Source organism: Hemicordylus capensis, chromosome 2 (genome assembly GCF_027244095.1).
Source record: "Hemicordylus capensis ecotype Gifberg chromosome 2, rHemCap1.1.pri, whole genome shotgun sequence".
NCBI lineage: Eukaryota > Metazoa > Chordata > Lepidosauria > Squamata > Cordylidae > Hemicordylus > Hemicordylus capensis.
Window position 1 is genome coordinate 252,501,158 of NC_069658.1, and position 23,826 is coordinate 252,524,983.

The window sequence follows — 23,826 nt, forward strand, 5'->3', positions numbered from 1 at the left end:
CTGCGGTGGAGGCAGTAAAAAAAATCCACTATTTGTGTCAGTTTTGGGGGACAAATTCAAGTTCGCAGTAAAGCCTCCCAGTAAACTCACGATAAAGCCTGCTGTGTGTAAAAATCCCAGCATGGCCCTAGAGCAACACATGCATTAGCTGAGACCCAGCCTATGGTCAGCATTGCCCTGGACAAAGAGAACTACATACCTGGGAATGCCACTTCCAAAATCCTGTATGGGAGAAAAAGAAAAAGCTCAGTTTCCTGGGCCTCCAGAATCTCAAATTATTTTACCCCAGCAAAATATCCCAAATTATTTTATTAAATATTAAATATTATTGAATTAAATATTATTTTATCCCAAATCACTGCTATGCCTCTACAAAAGAACTGCCACAATAACCAAAGCAACCCAATGGGTCTGTGAGTCCAAAATGTATCACACATGGGAGAGGATGCCTGTTGTACCTCTGCATGATTCATTGTTCTGCAGAAGAGGACAACCAAGATTATCAGGAGGTGCAGCTACAACATTTGGGGTAGAGTATTTTACTTTAGAAAAAGTAAAGACTAAGGAGACACATGAAAGAGGTTTGCAAAATTATGCATGGTGTGGAGAGAGACAAGTTCTCCCACTCTCACAACACTAGAACCAGGAGTCATCCCATGAAAATTATTGCCAGGAAATTTAGGACGAACAGAAGGAACTACTTTTTTGCACAGCGTGGAATTAATATATGGAATTCGCTGCCACACAGGATGTGGTGATGGCCACCAGGGCGCTTTCCAGACTAGCTGCTCAACAGCAGCAAAATGCCTCTGTTCAGGCAAGTCGCATCCAAAATATAAACAGTAGGGGTGGGAGCAGTCTCGTGGAAACCAACAACCCGGGGGGAAAGCAACTTTTTCATGCGAGATATATGCCGTTCTAGCTCCGTTTTGCAGCAATTAAATTCAAAACAAGGCATTGGAAATGTGAACAGTACTCTGCTGTCTGCATAGGGACTGCGGTGTCATGATGCAGGAAGTGTGGAAGCACATTTCCGAGATACATCCTGACTCCGTTGTAGGGTCTAGTCTGGAAAGCGGCCTGCTTGGATGGCTTTAGAAAGGGCTTAGACAAATTCATGGAGGAAAGCTCTATCCATAGCTACTAGTCTTGCTGGCTATAGCCTTTCTCTGCGCTCAGAGGCAGGATGCCTCTGAATACCAGTTGTAGGGGAGCAATGGCAGGAGAGAGGGCATGCCTCCATCTCCTGGTTGTGGACTTCCCAGAGGCATCTGGTGGGCCACTGTGGGAAAGAGGGTGCTGGACTAGATATGCCTTGGGCCTGATCCAGCAGGGTTCTTCTGTTCAAGAACTTCAGCTACTTCTGCTGCAGACTCACCTGGAGAAATTCACTTTCAGCCTTCTGACACTTCTCCTCCAACTCCAGGGCGTTGCTATCAAGAGAGGAGATGGCTTCTTTGAGTTTGGAGATGTACTCCTCCTTCCTCTTCACAATCACCTCATCCATTTTTGCCAGCTGAGCCAGTCATAGGTGCTTGTGTTTCTCCACAAAGGAAAGTAGTTACTGAGACCAAGCAGCTGTCTTCTCCCTCTCAGCCCGTCTCCTTCTACCACACGACGACAAAAAAAACAAACAAAAAACAACCCAACAAGTGATCAGCTCAGACCAAGACCAGAAATACAGGAAACATCTGTGAGCCTTTTGTCTTTGGGAGAGTATCAAGGAAATGAGAAATCACTACATTAAACCCAGACCTTCCAACGTCTCAGGGAACTCTATAGTCAGAGCTTTCAACAAGGGGTTCCTGGACGCCAGCCTCCAAACTTAACACATCCTTCAGATGTCCTGTTATGGAGCACAAGAGTCTCCTTGGGCACATTTTGCCTCTTGGCCATTTGATGGAGGCTACAGCACATGGTCTGCAGGCAGAAGGTCCTAGGTCCTTTCCCTGACATCTCCAAGAGGAAAGGTCTCAAGGCAGCAGATACTGGCCAGAGACACCAGGAAGCTGCTGCCAGTCAGAGTAGGGAAAGGAGGACTAAATAAACCAGTGCCCAGATATATATATATATATTGCAGTTTCGTATAAAAATCAAGACAATTAATTTTATTGCTCCTCTGCTGATTCACTTCTGATTGGGGGGGGGGGTCACCTCTACCCTACTGTGACTAAGCCTGTGTATCTGGAATAATCACATGTTCTTCCCCTGTTTACCCCATCACTCCATTTCCCTCCCCTGCCTTGGTCTCCTTTGTTTCTGTAGATGGCAAGCCTCTCGGCACAGGGTCCTGACTTCTCATTCTTTGTAAAGGCAATTTATATTGATGGAGCTTTAGACATCAAACCACCACCACCACCACCCCTTACCAGCAACTCTTGGCTCTCTCTTTCACTAATAATAATAATAATAATAATAATAATGCGATAAGAGCAAAAGTAGAAAAATCCACAATAAACAGCAAGTGTCGCCTTTGTAAAGAAGCAGATGAAACCGTGGACCACCTGATCAGCTGTTGTAAGAAGATCGCACAGACTGACTACAAACAAAGGCATGACAAGGTAGCAGGGATGATACACTGGAACATCTGCAAAAAATACAAGCTACCTGTAGCCAAGAATTGGTGGGACCATAACACTGAAAAAGTTGAAGAAAATGAAGATGTAAAAATATTATGGGACTTCCGACTACAAACAGACAAACATCTGCCACACAATACACCAGATATAACTGTAGTTGAGAAGAAAGAAAAACAAGTCAAAATAATCGACATAGCAATACCAGGGGATAGCAGAATAGAAGAAAAAGAAATAGAAAAAATCACCAAATACAAAGATCTACAAATTGAAATTGAAAGGCTGTGGCAGAAGAAGACCCAAATAATCCCAGTGGTCATTGGCGCCCTGGGTGCAGTTCCAAAAGACCTTGAAGAGCACCTCAACACCATAGGGGCCACAGAAACCACCATCAGCCAATTACAAAAAGCAGCTTTACTGGGAACAGCCTGTATTCTGCGATGATATCTATAACCATTAACAATAAAATAGCAATTTAACATAGATAGAGATTAAACTTTCTGAAAAACCCACATCACTAAGTCTCAGGCTAGACCTCTAGCCCCCCCAACCTGCAAGGGCAAGCCAGTGAGATGGAGCCTGCACAGTTCCAAATGGGCAGAAGAGATCATTCTCTGAGAGGATAGTGGGTAAAATAGCTCTTTGTGGCTGGCCAGAGGATCTTGGTGGAGCTACCTCCTTGACTGCCAGAGAGCTCCTAGGGAAGCTCTATATAACACAGTAGTAATAGAATCAAAAAATACAAAGGCATTTGAGCTACCAAAAAAAGTACACTGTTCAGTACAGCAGGAATTAATCAGTGGTGTGATTCACCATGCCTCCACTCCTTCAAAGCCTAGAGTTTATCCCAGGATATTTATTATTTGTTTGTTTGATTGATTTCTATACCGCCCTTTGATTGATTGATTGATTGATTGATTTCTATACCGCCCTTCCAAAAATGGCTCAGCGTGGTTTACACAGAGAAATAATAAATCAATAAGATGGATCCCTGTCCCCAAAGGGCTCACAACCTAAAAAGAAACATAAGATAGACACCAGCAACAGTCACTCGAGGAACTGTGCTGCGGGTGGACAGGGCCAGTTACTCTCCCACTGCTAAATAAAGAGAATCACCACGTTAAAAGATGCCTCTTTGCCAAGTTAGCAGGGGATATGTAAAAGTAACATTAGACAAAAGAGCTGCTGAGCATGTGCAGATTCAATTTTTATTTTATCTTTATACCGCCCCAATCTGCTAGATCTGGGTGGTTTACAACAAATAAAACAAAGGCATATCAATTAAAACTAGTAAAACGATCAAAAACGAAAACACCATAAAACCGGACAACTGCAAAAGCAAAGCCATCTCCCAGACCTGGGATTGAAATAAAAGCGTTCCAGGAGGAGAGAGTGAATTCTCAAAAGCCTGAAGCCTGGCCCCTTACATTTCACACCCCGCTGGTGACTCTAGCAGCCTATCAACCCTGGATTCTCACCTTGTACTCCTGGGCAGCCTCCTCCACAGGGACCACATTGTGATCACGGTGCTCCTTGGATCTGTAGCACACCACACAAATGGCAGCTCAGTCATCCTTGCAGAAGAGCTTCAGGGGCTCCTGGTGCCTCTCGCATTCTGGCCCTTTTTCTCCGGCCTTTGCAGACCAACTCAGCTGCTTGGAGATTTCCACCATCATTGCCAGCAGCCTGTTTCGCTTGGCTTTCTTCTCAGTGGCCTTTCTGCACCAAGGGCACTTGGCATCCTCTGAGTCGTCAGACACCTTCCAGCACTGAACAATACATTTTTGGCAGAAATGGTGCCCACAGTCTAGAGTCAATGGATCCGTAAAGTATTTGAGGCAGACTGGACAAGTCGCTTCATGCTGAAGCCTCTTCCTGGGGCTCTCGGCATCCATGGCTTCACCTCCACAGGGCAGCACAAAGGGGCTAGTTTTCCTTCTCCTAAACTCAGAAGCAGCCCTGCTTGCAACAATGGCCAGAGTGAGCCCTCCCTGGGAAAGAGGGAGGAATGTGCCTCTACAGAAAAGAAGGGAGGAAGGAAGATAAGTTAAACAAGTGGCTTGGATTACGGCTTTTCCCAGACCATAAAAGATCTGCCTCAAGAAATTGCTCACCCACCCCTCAGTTAGAAAGGGGGCTGACACCTCCCCCTCTATAGTCAGCAACCATGTAAGCAGATGGAGTTGAAAATGTTGGAGCGACCCTCCCACTTCTCCTCTATATACACTGTGCGCGCGCACACACACACACACACACACACACATTTTTGTTGTATTCTTCCAACCAGTCTTCTCTCCCCTTCCCAAATAAAATGTATCTGGCTATAAACAAACGGACTGGACAGCTGGCACAACAAGAGAGTGGCCAAATTCAGACGTAACAGATAAAAATGAGAGAAGTTGTAACTCTGTTACACCCGAACACGCAAAACCACGGTTACAGACCGAAAGCGACCTCCAGTTTGCCTCACCAAACTCCATTTTGAACCCTCAGTTATCTCTAAGATTTGCTACTGAGACCTGAGTTTCAGCTGCCAAACCGTTACGTTCGACTTGTGTCGCAGCTATAACCATGGTTTCATCACGATTTTCCAACTGCAACATAGAGGCGGTGGCACAGACCTGCAGCGCCTTAGGGTATGACTGCTCCATGCTTTCAGTGTTTCTCGATGGCAGCCTCTGGGAAAACCAGCCCTGCCCCTCCTGTCAGCCATGCAGCCATGGAGTTGACAGGCCACAGGGATGCTGCCACGCCTCATCCTGGACTGGTCAGCTTGTCAAGCTGCACAGTCACCCAAGGGAATCCCCAATTCCCACTCTTGCCCCCCCCATGCCTGGCAAGCGGTAGGGTGAGGGCACAGGATGACAAGGCAGGCACAAAGTGCTTTGCTCCCCAAGAAGAGAGTAACAGCCATGTACGTCCACAAGCAAAAACACTCAAAATGGCAACAGAAGCAGGGCACCCCATCACAGCACCAGGAGGGGAGCAAATGGCTGGGAGGGGGGTTACCTGGGGCCAGGTATGAAAGGGAGACCCATGCTCCCAGAGACCACTCTCTCACAAGAGTGGCAGACTAAGGGGAGCGAGGGAAGATGCTCTGCACAGGAAAGCTACAAGGTGAGTGCTGTCCCGGTGAATGCCGCCAAGCTGCTGTCAAACCACCCAGAGACAAAAGTTTGGGTGGTATAGAAGTTTAATAAAATTAATTAATTAATTAATTAATTAATTAAACCCTGTGCCCTGCCAGCCTGCATGCACCTGTGGATGTGTGCCCCTGTCCACAGTCCCGAAGGGCAAGCCTAGTGTCCAGAGCCAACTGGGAACCGGGGTTCTCCTCTCCCGGGAATCCCCATGCTGGAAGATCTGCATATGGCACCATGCCGGACCCAGCCTGGGAACTTTGAATGGGTTTAAAGGTCCATGCCCAACCCCTGTGTCTACACCATTCATGCGAGTGGGTACGCCCTGGCAAAGGGAACCCTCATTGCAGGGATATCCAGCATGAACAGGGGATCACTTTTCTGGCTGGAAAGCCAATATTGGGTGGGGGGGTGCTGCTCCTGTCTGGGTTTGAGGGGCTGCCACAAGCAGGGATTCTGGAGAAGCCAAGTTCTATCTTTTTCATGGAATGGTTGGGGGAAGGGACCAAGCCCCTTTCCCTTTGGGGAGTTCTTACTCCCCGGGCTTACTCATGATCAAGGTCAGTTGTGACCCAGTACCAGGGGAGAGCACTACTATTGTGGGGAATGAGCCACCCGAGCCAGGGGCACAGTGCTCAATCACAAGAGTGAAAGACCATGGGGACACCCCCGCACAACTCACGCGAAGAACCATCCAAGGGAAGGGGAAAGAATTGCCGAGATAAATTACAACTGATGCCAGATGGCAAAGTGCCCCCTTCTCCTACGGACAGCCCTTTCATGAAAGCATTAGGCCATGGGTGCTCGAAATAGAGCAAGGTTGCTGTGTGCAGGGGAGCCAAGAGGAGGGGTACTCTGGAGACTGCTTCCCTGGTCTTCAGTACTGCGACCAAGCTGTTGCAAAGCCATGCCACCTGCCTGCCAGCCCACCCATGAGATGTGCACCCTTACCCACACCCATCCCAGGGGTGATGCCAGCATCCTGGGACAGCTGGAAACTGGGGATCCCCTCACCGTGAGATCAGCATACGACAGCACACCGGTCCAGACCCAGGGATATGAAATGTGTCCACACTCAGGGGCGCAGCCACCATTGAGTGGACGGGTTCAAAGAACCCAGGCTGCCACCCCTCAGGGGCCGCACCTTGCGCCCCAGACATGCCCCTGTGTCTGATGTCAGACGTTGGGGGAGGGCATGATTTAGCTCCCAAACAGGTCCGCGTGACTCTGAATTGTTCCAGTTTTTGTTCCAGTCTTTTAATTGCAAAATTCAGGCGAGCAATGACTCTCGCCCGTTTCAACGCACTTCCTACTGTAGTCTTAGAGAGGAATTTCAAAGGGATTCCATATTCTTCTCGTTTATGCCCATGTGGCTCAGGTGCCATTGAAACCACCGCCCATGTAATTCTCTATTATGACTTTTACAAAGAAACCAGTTTAAATTTTATTTTTCCTTTACTGAAGAATTTTCCTGGCCACACAGATGATTTTTATCTCAATTATTCGCTGTCCAATTTTAATGTAACGATTTCTAGTACGGTGGCCAGGTTTTGTTATACTGTATGTAAATCTTGTAATTAATTTATCCGATGTTACTGTTTACTGGTCAATGACCGAAATAAAGAGATTCTGATTCCAGTTTTTGGAACGATACTTCCTCTGTGATAAGGATGCGTACCAAAGCCCACACAGACTGTGCCTGTTCACAAGAGTGTCAGGCCATGGGTGCTCTAAGTAGAGCTGTGCTGTGTAGCTGTGTGGTGGGCAGGGGTATCTCTGAGACTCCTTTCCTGACCCCGGAGACAGCAGCCAAGCTGCCATGGAAACATGGCCCCTGCCTGGCCGTCCGCACCTGTGCACAGGTGCACCCTCGCCTGTGACCCTTGCAGTCAACTCTGCTGCCCCAGGGTTGAGGGAGAAGAGGAAAGTGTCCTCTCCCACGATTCCCCATACTCACTTATCTGCATAAGGTGAAAAGATGGAGTGGGCCGAGGAGTTTTGCAGTTGTGTAAATGTTAGTCCAGAATGCGGCAGCCAGATTGGTCTCTGGGTCATCTAGGAGAGACCATATCATTCCAATCTTAAAACATCTACACTGGCTGCTGGTAAATTTCCGGGCAGAGTACAGGTTTTAACCTATATAGGTTATAACCTATAAAGCCGTAAACAGCTTGGGCCCTGGGTATTTAAGAGAACGTCTTCTTTGCTATGAACCACACTGCCCATTGAGAGCGTCTGGAGAGGTTCGTCTGCAGTTGCCACCGGCTCATCTGGTGGCTACTCAGGGACAGGCGTTCTCCATTGCTGCCCCGAGGCTTTGGAACATGGAGAGGAGAGCTGGTCTTGTGGTAACAAGCATGACTTGTCCCTGTAGCTAAGCAGGGTCTGCCCTGGTTGCATATGAATGGGAGACTTGATGTGTGAGCCCTGCAAGATATTCCCCTCAGGGGATGAAGCCGCTCTGGGAAGAGCAGACGGTTTCAAGTTCCCTCCCTGGCAGCATCTCCAAGATAGGGCTGACAGAGATTCCTGCCTGCAACCTTGGAGAAGCCACTGCCAGTCTGTAAAGACAATACTGAGCTAGATAGACCAATGATCTGACTCTGTATATGGCAGTTTCCTATGTTCCTAACACAGTTCCTGCTGAGATAAGAGCCTCCTCATCTCTTACAACTTTTAAGAAGGCAGTCAAGACACATTTGTTCACCCAGGCTTTTAATTAGATACTGTTTTAATTGTGTTTTAATAGTTTTAACTTTTTAATTGTAATTGTTGAAATGTTTTAATCTTTTATTGGCTGTTTTTATTGTTTTGTAAACTGCCCAGAGAACTTGCGTTTTGGGCGGTATAGAAATGTATTAAATGAATGCATGAATGAATGAATGAATGAATAAATGTATTCCCCATTGGCCCACTCCATGGCTGTGCACAAGGCCAGGCCATGGCACACGGGGTGTCAGAATCTCCTCTGGGGGCATGCAAGGCTTCAGAGGGATTCGGGGAGAGGGAGGTGATGGAGACGAATCCGTTCTATTTCTCATCATAGAGAGTTGGAGGCCCCACTAAAGTGGGGGCCCCTTGTGTCCATTGGTGGTTAAGTGGGCTGGCTATACTCATGAGTTTGCAGTCCACAGGTGGGGCTTACGCTTCAGCAGGCACAACATAGCACAGCCATATCCCCAGCAGACTGGCCCTCTCATGAGAGGGCTAGCTCGCTTGGCAGCAAGCCAGACATTAGATTTTGAATGGGTCTGCATGGACTACTTTTTCGGGCTCACCCCTTGTGACATCTTCCCTAGTTCTGGTAGGAGAGACCACCCAGCATCCTTTGCACTTCCCAGTCTGCATATCCCATGCTAGCAAATGTGGATTTCCCCCTCCCCTCCCATAATGAAAGTGGAATTCCACCCCACCCACCCCAGGCCCGTAATTCACCAGAGATTTCATGCTTATGTGGTGCTTTTGGGGTGCAGGGTCACTTAGTGAGTCGGTGCTGTCCTCGCTTGCAGAAGCACTGGCATTGCTGGGCATTCAAAGGGGTTTAAATGCCCTTTTCCCGCCAAGGGTGGGCGGAGCACTCACCCCCTCCAAGTTGTTAGCCAATTGCAGCCACCCCGTTGACATGGTGATGCTTTACCCACAGTCTAGCTGTGGAGCTGGCTGAGATAGGCCTCGGAGGCCGAGCAGCAGGAAGGGGCTCCCCTTTCAGCATAGGAACATAGGAAGCTGCCTTCTAGCGAGTCAGACCATAGGTCCATCTAGCTCAGTATTGTTTACACAGACTGGCAGCGGCTTCACCAAGGTTTCAGGCAGGAATCTCTCTCAGCCCTATCTTGGAGAAGCCAGGGAGGGAACTTGAAACCTTCTGCACGCAAGCATGTGGGTGCTCTTCCCAGAGCAGCCCCATCCCCTAAGAGGAATTTCTTACAGTGCTCACATGTAGCCTCCCATTCAAATGCAAACCAGGACAGACCCTGCTTAGATAATTCATGCTTGCTACCACAAGACCAGCTCTTCTCCCTGCAACTGGAGTTTGGCGGGCCACAGTTTGGAGAACATCTGTGCCGCGATTTGGAGTTCCAATTCAGAACCTCAACCACCTTTAACTCTGATTATCTGTTATGTCTGAATGTGGCCAATGAAAGTGTTGAGCCAGATTTGGGCCAGAAGCAACAATTGCTGCTTCAAAAAAATTAGATGTGCATCATTTGGATGTAAAAACAGCATTCCTTTATTGTGATATTAAAGAAGATATATACATGAAACAACCACCAGGTTATAAAAAGCCAGGTGAAGAAACACTGGTGTGTAAACTACAGAAAAATACATAGGAACATAGGCAACTACCATATACTGAGTCAGACCATTAGTCTATCTAGCTCAGTATTGTCTACCCAGTCTGGCAGCGGCTTCTCCAAGGTTGCAGGCAGGAATCTCTCTCAGCCCTACCTTAGAGATGCTGCCAGGGAGGGAACCTGGAACCTAGATGCTCTTCCCAGAGCGGCTCCATCCTCTGAGGAGAATATCTAACAGTGCTTACATGTGGTCTCCCATTCAAATGCGAGTGTGCAGTGCCTTCCTGTGGTCCCTCCTCCCCTCTCCCCCCCTCCCGAGTGTGTCAGCCGTAGATGCGATTGAAAGAACAAGGTTAACAGAGCGCTCACTCTGTTAACCTCGTTATGGGGTGGGGCTTTTTAGGCGGGCTAGCTGCCAGAGAACCACGGGAGCCTGGTGGTTCTCACGATTGCTCAAAAACGGGCTGGGCTCCCCTAATCTGGTTTCGGGCAATCATGAGAATAGCTTCACAGTATTTTTAACATGTGGGTTCTTGAGGGCACAAACAGCAACTGAACTCACAAGAATGTAATAATATAAAACAAATATATGTATGCAAATATGCATTAGCAGAAACATTATCATGCAACTTAATATATCCCCATCCCACACATTTCTTTACCCACCCCCCACTATATCTCTAAAGGATCCAATATTTAAGCAACTGAATTTGTAAGAATGTAAAGATATGAAAAACAATCGTGGTGGGGATGCATCATGGGATTTTTGTTCCTTTTTAAGGCAACTTGGGGACTTGGTGGGAAAGTGCACCCTCCATTCAGAAAAGTAGGCAAGAATTTGGAGGTGCTTTTCTTTTTTCTTGTAGAGTTGCAATAAATGTGACTGAGCAAAATATTGGGGTTTTTAGGGATGGGGGGAATTATGAAGATACTTCCCACTGACCTGTACATAGCATATTTAGCATTCAAAGTCCTGGCACGTAAATTAGCTCAATGCACTTTAAAAATAATTTTAAAAAACCAACCCTCCGCCACCTAAGAAATTTCCTCTTTTGAGAAGGAGAAGATACAAAAATACACCGCAGAAACAGAGGCTGAAAACCAGAACAGAGAAGCAAAGGGAGATCAGAGTCAATATGGAAAGAAGCATTTTTCCTTCCTTGCACTTCCCTCTCAACAAATTGATAATCAACAACCACCAACACAAATATTTATATACTGCTTTTAAACAAAAGTGTCCAAAGCAATTTACGGAGAGGGATATGGAGAGAGAAAGAGAGAGAGAGGAATGAATGAATGAAAGAAAGAAAGAAAAAGATGGACCCCTGTCCCCAAAAGGCTCACAATCAAAAAAGAAACGTAAGACAGACACCAGCAACAGTTACTGGATGTACTGTGCTGGGAGTGGATAGGGCCAGTTGCTATCTCCCTGCTAAATAAAGAGAATCACCACATTAAAAAGGTGCCTCTTTGCCCGGTTAGCAGAATATTTACCCCATTAGTGGCATCTCTTGGTATTTCCTTGTGCTGGAAGCAACTTCTAGTTCACAGTATAGCCTCCCCAGAAACTCCCAGTAAAACCTGCTGTGTGTAAAAGTCCCAGGCAGAAAGAGGAAAATGCAGGCTCTGCTCTCAAACCTTCAGCAGATGATAGTACTGTAAATCAATCACCTCAGGGAGAAACAAATCTTACACATATGCAAAGCTGTGGAGGAGCTGAAGCTGTGAGGAGATAGGAGAGCTTACTTTGAAGATGTGCAGAAAGCAAAATATGCAGCTGGGGGAGAACTGACCTTGGGAAGGTCAACAGCTTCCAGCTGAATACCCAGCCCTGTTCCTTCCCAGGCCTATATAGGAGTCTTCACATGCACCCATTAACCCTTCACTTCCATCATCCGCCGTCTGCCCCTGGCACACCATGAGGTTTTGTGCACAGCAGATTTTACTGCGGGTTTACTGGGAGGCTTTACTGCAAACTTAAAGCTGTCTCAAAAATCTGCTAAAAATAGTGGAGTTTTTTACTCCAGAGATAAATTGGGCAACACTTGAGCTCTTTGGAAAACCTGAATTGCACATGTGGACTGCTCCCCAATAACTCGCAGGGACTTCGGGGGAAATCTGGCCAATATGTGTACTTGCACCCTCCATTTTGGAGGAGATGCGAGCTAAAATCAAAAGCCTCACAGTTGAACTGCTGTCCTTAAAACCTCCATCTGGGAGTCAGGGCAGTTCAAAAGCATATTTGGAGACCCCAGGGGATATGAAGGCCCTGGACTTCACCCCTGTGGACAAGCGGACCCCTGCTTATTTACAAGACTCAGAGATGGCAGGAGGGCATTTATACTTACCTATATGGGTGATTTGATTGTTTGCTATCAAGATAAGAAAGATCTTGATGCGCTAGTAACAAATTTGAATAAAGAACTGGAAATTAAGGAACTGCAAGAAATCTTCTACTACTTAGGAATTCAAATTAAAAGGCAAAAGGATGGAAGTTTTATTCTCAATCAAAAACAAAAGATAACAAACTGTAGAATGTCTTGGTCTAAAAGAGGCAAATCAAGCAAACACCCCAATTGAAGTGGGTTTTCTAAAGGAAAATGAGGACAGTGAACCTCTAAAGGACAATACAAATAACAGAAAAGGAACTGGAAAGTTTTTGTACATAGCTAACGTTTCAAGACCAGATAGTGAGGCAGCTGTTGGCATATTGTTTACAAGGGTGGACTCACCAACAAAAAAGGACTGGGACGCAGTGAAAAGAACTGGACAATATTTAAAAGGAACAGCTGATTTGGAATTGCTTCTGCTAGCCTGAAAGGATCCTAAATTAATAGGTTACATGGACAAAAATTGGGCTGAAGACCCAAAGCACAGAAAATCAACCAGTGGCTATGCACTCTTCTATGGAGGAGTAATTGTTTGGATGAGCAAAAAACAGTCAATTGTGGCTCTTTCCTCCACTAAGGCTGAATACATTTCTGCAACGCAAGTGTACCAAGAGGTAATGTGGTTGCATAGGCTTTTTGAGGACTTTAAAACAGATGAAGCAAAGCCAACCACAATGGCCGGGTTCAGACGTAACATAAATGAGTCAGGGGTTGGAACTCCTTTTATGTCCGAATGTGTGAAACCATGCATGGTCTGCTGTGGGATTTTCCCTGTATGGGGCTATAACTCAGTGGTAGAGCATCTGCTTTGCATTCAGAAGGTACCAGGTTCAGTCCTTGGCACCTTTCCAAAAAGGCTCGGGAAAGACTCCTGCCAGTCACTGTAGACAATTCTGAGCTACAGTGACCAATTGTTTGACTTGATATACTGTAGGTCAGCTTCCTATGTTTGTTGTGCAGATATAACAAGATTGCATGTCCATCTCTCTCCCTCTGCTTTTCCCTGGAGAAGAGCTTTTGTGAGGGTATGGGGCTATTATTGAGTCTGCAGTGAGGTACAACAGGAAGAGAAACCTTTAATAGAACTACATATAGAGGTCATTCACACAATCAAAAACTGTGTTCTACTCAGGTTTGGAAGCAGTGTGTGCTCCCAATTTTCAGTTATGTAGAAGCAAGGCAGGAGGAAAAGCTGCCCAGGTTTTCCTCCTACCTGCTTCCACACAACTGAAAATTGGGAGCAGACACCGCTTCCAAACCTGTGTGTGTGAATGACCTCATTCTGAAATAGGAAAAGCATCTTGAAATATGTTCATGTAATAACGAAGAGCAAACAGCAGTTGTCTCTACAAATGGGAATATGCTTAACTACAGATCATCTTTTAGAATAACTGCATAATTGAAAGTCCCCCTCCCCTTTGAAATTAAACTCTTGTCATTAACTAGTTTCAAATGAACCCTTCCCTTCCAAAACCAGGATCTCCTTTTTTCTCATTAGTAATGGAAGCTTCTCACTTGCTGTGGGCTCCTTAAATAACAAGCAAATTGGTATATTTGAATATAGAGATTTTGGTTGAAATGCCACATTAGACTTCTCCCCCTCTCCCGAGAAACAACAATGCATGTTTCCCAGGCTGCATCGTCATCTGTGGTGGAAGTCTCTCTCTTTTTCTGTACTTTGAAATTAGGGAAGGGAGGTGGCTTCTGAACTGACACAAAGGTCAGCCAGTTAGCATTGGGCACAGCCCGGCTCAGAGAAAAGTGGGGATTTGTTTCATGATTGACCAGAGGTTGGTGGCAGATGGGTTACTGGCCAGTAGGGATTGTGAGAGGTGAGTGGGCCCCAAGACCATCATGGAGGCGGGAGGGCTTAGCAGGCCCATGTCCCTCCGCAACCCCTGCACCCCCTATTGCCATGCACCTGGTCACTCCAGAGGTGATTACTGAGCAGAAGGCTGTTCGTGTTTCACATCTGCAGTGTGCTTATGTATGTCTATTTCCACTCTATAGCTGCCTCAGGGAGAGACTGTGAGGTGGGCTTTTTTACACACCCAGAAGAAGGGGAGAAGGGTCTCTCCTGAGAACGAGGCTCCTGTATATGTGTGGAGCAGGGCTGCCGAATCTGCATCGAAGAAGGCCACTCGTCCCCCTTCACAGTTCAGAGTCACTCGGATCCTCTTAGACTCCCCACTGAGGGGCAGAGGAGGGTAATGAGGGGGGCTGGAGAACCTGTACTCACCTCCCCACATTCCCATATCCCAGATTCCTTCCTCAGGACCAGATTCAAATTCGCCCTTTCTCTTCACAGACTTTCTGGCGACCCCTATAGACCATTCCCCCTCACTTCCCACAAAAACTTCCCAGCAGTGTCTGCCGGCTGTGAATCCTTCACACCCCAGCACAAAAGTGTATGTGTTGAATCTGTAAGGGCTGTAGAGCAGATCTTGAGCTTTGTCTGCCAGCTTCACACTTTTACGATCCTCAGGCAGGATGAGTTTAGGATGGGCTGTATCTGGATCCAGAGTGACATTGGCTGTATGGTGGTGGGAAGGGTGGAGGGATAAGGAAAGCAAGGGAAAGCAAAATCAGCGGAGAGCCAGATGATGTTCTGAGCCTAGACCCACATCCCAGACATTATATTCCCTCTACAATCAACAGGGATTCCATTTGTTTCATTCAGGTTAAGGAGGAGGCTCCCCTCCTTGTTCTGTGCTTTCCCCACATTTCCATTCAAATCACTACTAGAGCAGTGACATCAACTCAAGCCTATCAGCATTCAGTACAACTTTACCAGAAGTGGGAAATGGTTGCCTCAATGGTAGGTTCATTTCCTTTGCAGTAAGATCATTCAAGGCACTTTGTTACAGCTCTAAGCCGAGAAAAATGTCACGGGACCTCATTAAGATGTTTCTTTACCCTATGCAGGGGTGTAGCTAGGGAAGAGGGGGCCTGTGTTCATCCCTCTCTCTGGTGCCCCCCCCCCAGAGTAAGGGAGATAATGAAGAAAATAGGGAGGGCTGGAGGGCCCTCAGGAGCTGGGGGCCTGTGTTCTTTGAACCCTTTCGCTCAATTATAGCTGCACCCCTGACCCAATGAATTTTTAAAATAACATTCAGTATGGTTTTCTAGAGAGTACTCGTTACTTATAAAGTTTACAGTGCTAACTTACATAAAAGACAATGAGGTGGGTCTCACAACCAGTGAGATCCGCCTCGAGAGGGTTAGCGGGTAGAATGGGCTTAGCCCGCTCTCCCCGCATATGAGCAGACTGCAGCCTTGGGCAGACGCATCGGCCACCCACACAACTGCTGGCTCCGTCACAGAGCCAGCGGGGGGTGCGGGGATCAGGGACTGTGCGCCCCCCACTGGAAGTTCCAGCATGCTCTGTGCGGGTGCAGAGCATGCTGGAGAGACCCCCGAGCCGGGAGGCTGCTTTTTAGCCTCCTGGTTGCCTGCGAGCCCGGTGCTTCTCATGGTCCGCTAAAATCAGGCTAGGCTCCCCTAGTCCGATTTTAGCCGATCGTGAGAACAGCCTCAACCTATCACAGATGAAAGATTAAACTCTCTTTGCGGCCCTAAATACATCTTTATATTACATCTATCCTCTCTAATAAAACGCTTGGTGTCCGTGCCTCCCTGCTCTGTTCTGCGCCTGCGCTTCGCGCAGGCGCAGAACAGGGCAAGGGAGACACGCTCGCCGGTACCCAGCAGCCATCTTGGGTGGCCAGAAGCGGCCGCCCCGAAGAAGCCGGGTAAGCGGCGGCGGGGGACACTGGCCGAGGAGGCGGCGGAGCCATGGCAGAGGCCTGGCCGCCGCCGCTTACCCGGCTTTTTCGGGGCGGCCGCTTCTGGCCGCCCAAGATGGCCGCCGGACGAGGCGGCGGAGAAAACAATGCGGCGGTGGGCCCGGGCAGTGGTGGGGCCACCCGGAGCCGCGGGCGGCGGTGGGTGGCGGGCCCGGCCGGAGCCGCGGGCGGCGGTGGGTGGCGGGCCCGGCTGGAGCCGCGGGCGGCGGTGGGTGGCGGGCCCGGCCGGAGCCACGGGCGGCGGTGGGTGGCGGGAGGGGGAATGGCGGCGGTGGTCTGGAGCGCACAGCTCCACTAGCGCCCGTTATCCAACGGGCTAAAAAACACTAGTATAATATAATGTAGTAGTACATCTGCTGGTCCCCTCCAGACTTGACTACTGCAATGCGCTCTATGTGGGGCTGCCTTTGTACGTAGTCCGGAAACTGCAGTTGGTCAGGTGTGTGGCAGCCAGGTTGGTCTCTGGGTCATCTCGGAGAGACCATATAACTCCTATCTTATTTATTTATTTATTTAGAGCTGCACTAGGTGCCGATAGGTTTCCAGGCAAATTACAAGGTCTTAGTTATATCCTATAAAGCCCTAAATAGCTTGAGCCCTGGGTATTTAAGAGAACATCTTCTTCACTATGAATCACACCGCCCATTGAAATAATCAGGAGAGGTTCATCTGCACTTGCCACCAGCTCATCTGCTGGCTACTTGGGGATGGGCCTTCTCCATTGCTGCTCCAAGGCTTTGGAATATACTCCCTGCTGAAATATGAGCCTCCCCATCTCTTACAACATTTTAAAAGGTGGTCAAGACACATTTGTTCACCCAGGCTGTTAATTAGATACTGTTTTAATAGTCTGATGATTTTTAATACTTTTAACTTTGTTTTAATTTTAAAATTGTTGCACTGTTTTAACCTTTTTTGTTTTTTCTTGTTTTGTTGTAAACCGCCCAGAGACCTGCGTTCCAAATATGTTAAATATAATAAATTAATATTCTAAAATCCTAAAGTGAGCTCGGGGTTGGGGGGGGGACTGCAACTGTACAGAGTATCAAGGGAAAGCTGCCTATTTTTACAGCTCTATTTAAACTATTTGAACATTTCATTTCTTTGGAGGTTTTATCTATCTATCTATCAAATCTGTAGACTGCCCCAAACTTCCGTCTCTGGGCGGCTTGCAACAATATGAAACAAATTAAGATGAAAATGAAAAGCTTAAAACATTTTAAAACCACAGTCCAGTTACAAAGCGTGTTTGAAAAAATAAGTCTTTGGAGACTTTTAAAAAGTTGTCAGGGATGAAGATGCTCTTATTTCAGCAGGGAGCACATTCCAGAGTATCAGGGCAGCAACAGAGAAAATCCATCCTCACGTAGCCTCCAGACAAGCTAGTGGCAACTGCAGAGAAACCTCTCTGGCAATATTAACTTAAATGCATACGCAACAGAAGGGGCAAGAGTAAGAACTGATTCACTCAGCAAACACGTGTGTATGTGCAATTTATCAAGCTGAATTCATACCAGCAGGAAATAACCTATTGTAGAGGTAGTGAAAAATATTACATTTGCACCCATCTTCACCCGCCAATGCACAACCAGGTTGCCCCCACTTGCCCTCACCTCTTCCTGTCCAAAAATGTCAATGCCTAAGATGGAAAGGCAGCTCAAGAAGGCAAGAAAGAAGGTGGGTATGTGTAGTTCCAGTTCTCCCATCCTCCAGCACACACCAAGTGTGTGTATTGGAAGGCAGCCCAAAGGCAGGCTGGATTTCTGCCTTCTCATCATGCTCTCCAGCAGTTTCACCTGATTGCTTCCCAGGTACCATTTATAGCACCTTAAAAAATGACAGAAATTTGGAAGGCAGACCTGGATGTGCAATCAAGGGAAGGTAAACACATGCTAATAACTCACAGCCCCAGGAATGGCCTGGTTTGTCGCCTTACGTTTCTAGAGAACCTTTGAGTTTCCATACAAAGTATTCATAAAAGACTGTAAGGAAAAGCCCTCAGAGTTGAGATCCTAATATAACATGGGAAGAGATTCTGCTTCCCACATTGACCAACCAGATCCTCCTAGGCCTGGTGAGCTACAAACAAGGAATGAAGGCAATCGCTCTCCTCCACAGCTGGTATTGAGAGCAATCCTCTCCTGAATCAAGAGGTTCTATATAGTCATAATAACAGCCATTGGTAGGCTTATCTATTCATGGACGTATCTATTCCCTTTTAAAAAATATATTACCTAAGCAGCCTTTAAACATTCTTCCAAGCAAATGCTTGCAAAAAAATAACTCATTAACATACCTTTTTGTGTGTTTCTATATGCATATTACTATATTAGTGGCATGCTGACTAAAAGAAAAAAGAACCAGCCTTCCTATGTCTTCCCTGCCTCGGTTCTCCTGAACATCTGGAGATTAGAGAGGGTGGACAGAGATATATTTTTCTCCCTCTCTCACAACACTAGAACCAGGGGTCATCCCATGAAACGGAAGGCCGGGGAATTGAAGACTGACAAAAGGAAGTACTTTTTCACACCGCTCATAATTAATCTATTGAATTCTCTGCCACAAGATGTGGTGATGGCCACTAGCTTTAAAAGGGCCTTAGACAAAGTGATAGAGGACAGGTGGGTCTATCAATGGCTACTAGTCTGGTGGCTGTGGGCTATCTCCAGCCTCAAAGGCAAGATACCTTTAAATACAAGTTGCAGGGGAGCAACAGCAGGAGAGAGGGCATGCCCTCACCTCTTGCCTATGGGCTCCCCAGAGGCATCTGGTGGGCCACTGTGTGAAACAGGATGCTGGACTAGATAGGCCAAGTTGGGCCTATCCAGCAGGGCTCTTCTTATGTACTTATTATTCACCCCAGGCAACCAGAGAGGTGGCTATTTACAAGTCTACACCTGAGGACCAAATCCTGGGAACAAAGGAGGGGGGGTTCTTCAGATCTCCTCAGAAGATCTGGCTGGCCACTGTGGGAAACAGGATGCTGGGTTTGATGGATCCTTGTTTTGATCCAGCAAAGTAATTTACGTGTTCTTATGCCAACGTTTAAAGCCACAAGAAGAAAAACATGCTCCCAGACTGCTTTGGGAACTTCCGTTGAAAAGTGGTATATAAATATTGGTTGGTAGGTAGGTAGTAGTAAAAGGAGAAGAAAAGAAGAAGAAGAAGAAGAACTGCTTCCCCATGGCATGGAACTGCTCCCCCATTCTATTTGTAGTCAACCATTATATGGTTCTAAAGTCCCAGGGCAGAAGTGCTGAATGCTCATGAAACACAACTTTCTGACAAGTCCCCATCCCTCTTCTGAAACTGGTCCTTCACCAATCCCCAAAATGTACCTTTCTGCAGCTGAAGTCCAGATATTAGAGTGCCTGGGATAGGGAGAGAACAGAGAAGAGAGATTAAGTGTCACACCATTGAGCACAGGCAAAAAATATATATATTACAACCAAAAAGCCATCTCAGTTAATACCATTATAGTGTCTATATTTCAAGTGAAATATTGAGTAGAAGTTAATAACAATTGGGGAGGATGCTGTTCCCAAATATAATGCACTTGAAACATTTCCCTTTCCTAATGTGACTTCTTTCAACATTCTGCATTAATATGATTGCTTTCTTTATTTCAAACACTTTGGGGCTATTCCCATGATCAGGAAAAATTGGGCTAGGAAAGCCTAACCCGGTTTTTTCCAATCGTGGGAACCACCGGGCTCGGCTGCAAGCCCGGTGGTTCCTAGGCGGGTAACCCACCTAAGTGCCCCTGCCCTTAGCCCGGGTTTGTGGAGCGAGCGCGATGCAAAACCAGGCTCCCTGGTCGTGAGTAGCTGTGGCACGCCTCCGCGCTGCAGATACTCACAAGTAGACCCCCGAATGGGAGGCGAAAAGCCACCTCCCGGCTCCAGGGGTCTCCCCAGTATGCCCTGCACACTCGCGCAGGGCATACTGGGGCTTCCGGGGGCCGCACAGCCCCCGAGCTCTCCAGCCCCCACCAGCTCCATCACGGAGCCGGTAATTGTGTGGGTGGCTGATACAGCTGCCCAGGGCTTCCTGCCTGATTTTCTGCGGGGAGAGCGGGCTTAGCCCGCTCTCCTCACAGCTTTGCAAAAAGCGGGTCTCACGGATCGTGAGACCAGCCTCAATGAGTATACATTTCACAGGGTTATTCAGGAGTAAAAACAAGGTTATTATTCACAGGGTTAATCAGGAGTATAGAGTTACACGAACCTATGTCACAAAAAATTTGCTTAATGAATGCGGTCTAAGTTCCTAATTCAGCTAAAAGTCATTATGATTAAGGCCCACTGTAAACAGTAATTTAATTTTTAATCCAGCTACCAAATGTTGTTCCCATTCATTTCAAAACAGTTTAAACTGGATTGGGGCCTAAATCTTCAAAGATATCTCTCGAAGTCACATTTCAAATGGACCATCTGAACTCAGGAACTACTCTATTTCAGGCTTCACGTGAAATCTTGACATAGGATGGCTTCATATCACTGCAAGTGAGGAAGGCAGGAAGATTTCAGGAATTGGGAGCACATGTTCCCACTGGGTTTGTCGTGTGAACCCACCCAAGTCTGATTCCTCAGCTGTCCACCCGACATTCTGCTAACTTTCTTCGCCTGCTTGGGACCAAGATTTGAAATTGGGTAGAGAAAGTCAGTAGGATGTTAGGCGGACAGCTGAGGAACAAGACGGGGGGGGAGGTGTTTCCACACAACACAGCACACACCCAGTTCCCAAAATTTTCCTGCCTTCCTTACTTGCGGTGGATCATGTGAAGTCATCCTATGTCAAGATTTCATAGCCAGAGTTTATGGATTTGTGGTACAGAGTCATTAAAGTAAATGAGAACTTCTGGTGAGAAGGAGACTGTAGGGTGACCAAATTGAAAGGGGACCAAATCTTATGGGTTCATGTTGGTTAAAAGGAAGGAAGGAAGGAAGCCATTTCTGTCCAATTAATCACTATTTTCCCCTCCCCCACCCCCAGCTGCACTTAATCGTTAACACCCCTTGTTAAATTTTTCAACCCTTTTAAAAATAAAAATGGCACTGTAGGGATGGGAAGGATTTGAGGAAGGACTAGGCTTCACTTAGAGCAACTGCTGGGAGGGTGGGCCTTTCCTAATAAAGGGGCCATTTTAGAGGCAAAAGTGGGCTAACCTGGGAAGATTGTAAAATTATAGTGAAAGGAAAGTAGGCAGATTAGTTCTTACTAAAACTTATTATTATTGTTGTTGCTGTTGTTAATTCAGTTTCTATACCACCCTTCCAAAAATGGCTCAGGGTGGTTTACACAGAGAAATAATAAATAAATAAAATGGATCCCTGTCCCCAAAGGGCTCACAATCTAAAAAACAACATCAGATAGACCCCAGCAACAGTAACTGGAGGTACTGTGCTGTGGGTGGATAGGGCCAGTTACTCTCCCCCTGCTAAATAAAGAGAATCACCACATTAAAAGGTGCCTCTTTGCCAAGTTAGCAGGGGGGAAACTTCTTGTTTTTTCTCCAGTCATCCACATTTATTGGAGTTTAATATTTAATGGGTAGAGATGGAGATGATAGTGAATGGTGGACAGCTCATTGAAAGTGTTGTCTCAGTGTGCAGCAGCTGTGAAAGAGGCCAATTCCATGCTAGGAATCATTAGGAGCGAGGATGAAAATAAAAATGCTCATATTAGAATGCCCTTGTACAAATCTATGGTGCGGCCATATCTGGAGTATTGCATACAGCTTTGGTCACTATATCTTAAGAAGGATATTGTAGAACTGGAAAAGGTACAGAAGAGGGCAACCAAAATGATCAGGGGCCTGGAGCACCTTCCTTATGAGGCTAGGCTACAGCATCTGGGCTCTTTATCTTGGAAAAGAGGCGACTAAGGTGAGACATGATCGAGGTGTATAAAATTATGCTTGGAATGGAGAGGATGGACAGAGAGAAGTTTTTCTCTCTCACACACAACACTAGGACCAGGGATCATTCCATGAAACTGAAGGTTGGGAAATTTAGGACTGACAAGAGGAAGTACTTTTTCACAAAGCACATAATTAATCTATGGAATTCCTTGCCATGGGATGTGGTGATGGCCACCAGCTTGGATGGCTTTAAAAGGGACTTAGACAGATTCATGGTGGACAGGTCTATCAATGGCTACTAGTCTGGTGGCTGTGGACTATCTCCAGCCTCAGAGGCACGATGCCTCTCAATACCAGTGGCAGGGGAGCAACAGCAGGAGAGAGGGCATGCACATACCTCTTGCCTGTGGGCTCCTCAGATGTGGGGAATATTACTCATTGCCATAAATCAAATCCATAAACTCTGGCTTTGACATCTTGACATAGGATGGCTTCACATGATCCACCGCAAGTAAAGAAGGCAGGAAAATTTTGGGAACTCGGTGTGTGCTGTGTTGTGTGAAACTCCCCAACCCCCAAGGATTCAACCTGCCCTGAGAGTAACTGGCCCTATCCACCCCCAGCATAGTACTTCCATTGACTGTTGCTGGTGTCTATCTTATGTTTCTTTTTAGAATGTGAGCCCTTTGGGGACAGGGATCCATCTTATTTATTTATTATTTCTCTGTGTAAACCACCCTGAGCCATTTTTTGAAGGGTGGTATAGAAACTGAAATAATAATAATAATAATAATAATAATAATAATAATAATAATAATATAATATTCACACACCCACCATCTTGAATTAGGGTAGATTACAACATCACAAACTATGCATAGAGGTGTCCCTATGTGTCCCTATGAGTGAACCAGATTTGATCCATATCAGTTAGGCAGTTCACAAGTTAGCCCACTTATGCCTCAAACATTCATGTATCTGCTAACTTGAACTGGGGTGGATGACATCATCACAAACTACGCCCTAAGTATGTCTTCCTAAGTATCCTTACAAGTGAACCAAATTTGGTTCAAATTGGTTAGGTGGCTCCCAAGTTATCTCACTTCCAGCTCAAGTATTCATGAGTCTGCCATCTTGAATTAGGGTGGAGACATCATCACATATTTCATAGAGGTGTTCCTATGTGTCCCTACAACTGTACCAAATTTGGTTCAAATCACTCCAGGTATTGCAAAGTTAATAGGGGAAAATACACACAGAGCTGAGTAATCTCATAAACTTACTTTCCTAAAAGTAAGGCTAAAAAGAGAATGATTTTATAAATAATATGCAAATACAATTCTGAGCTAAGGCTGCAGCAGTGATCATGACACCACAATGAACTAATATATTCTTCTCAACTGACCTTCAAATCCTATTTTTCTGAGCTTTTGATAAAGTCTTTTATACCTACTTTCTTTGCAGACAAGTTTCATTACCTTTAAGTTGCTTCCTCACACCCTCCAGAAAAGCATTTATATCACAGAACTCCCAGATCCTCCACTTCAAAGCAGGAGAAAATGCTACGGGATTTAGAAACAATTGTTTTCTCTGACACCTAGTGAAGAAAAAAGTATAAAACTACTAGGTATCCAAAGGAGACTTCCTAAGTGGGGCAAAAGAAAGCAATGAGGAGAAAGAAACAACAGAAAGAACAATTCCAGGGATAACAGAATCAGCTATGTTTTTCAATCACTGCAGCCATAAACAAATTTTC

The 23,826-nt window shown here is 46.3% G+C and overlaps 1 protein-coding gene across 2 annotated transcripts in view; it reads right to left on the reverse strand.

The window, feature by feature from the left end:
- The window catches only part of LOC128346047 (E3 ubiquitin-protein ligase TRIM7-like), a 45,245-nt gene that overhangs the window by 3,017 nt on the left and 18,402 nt on the right, over positions 1 to 23,826 (reverse strand). Inside the window, exons 5-10 of one of the 2 annotated variants that reach the window (XM_053298913.1) lie at positions 23,549 to 23,667; positions 19,546 to 19,578; positions 14,641 to 14,934; positions 4,055 to 4,592; positions 1,379 to 1,607; positions 200 to 222 (exon numbers count right to left, since the gene is read on the reverse strand). In XM_053298913.1, coding sequence (XP_053154888.1) covers positions 4,390 to 4,592; positions 14,641 to 14,934; positions 19,546 to 19,578; positions 23,549 to 23,667 — 649 coding nt within the window. In that variant the 3' untranslated portion in view covers positions 200 to 222; positions 1,379 to 1,607; positions 4,055 to 4,389. Of the gene's footprint in view, positions 1 to 199; positions 223 to 1,378; positions 1,608 to 4,054; positions 4,593 to 12,478; positions 14,935 to 19,545; positions 19,579 to 23,548; positions 23,668 to 23,826 lie in introns of those variants that run through there. The other variant, XM_053298912.1, reaches the window with a different exon arrangement.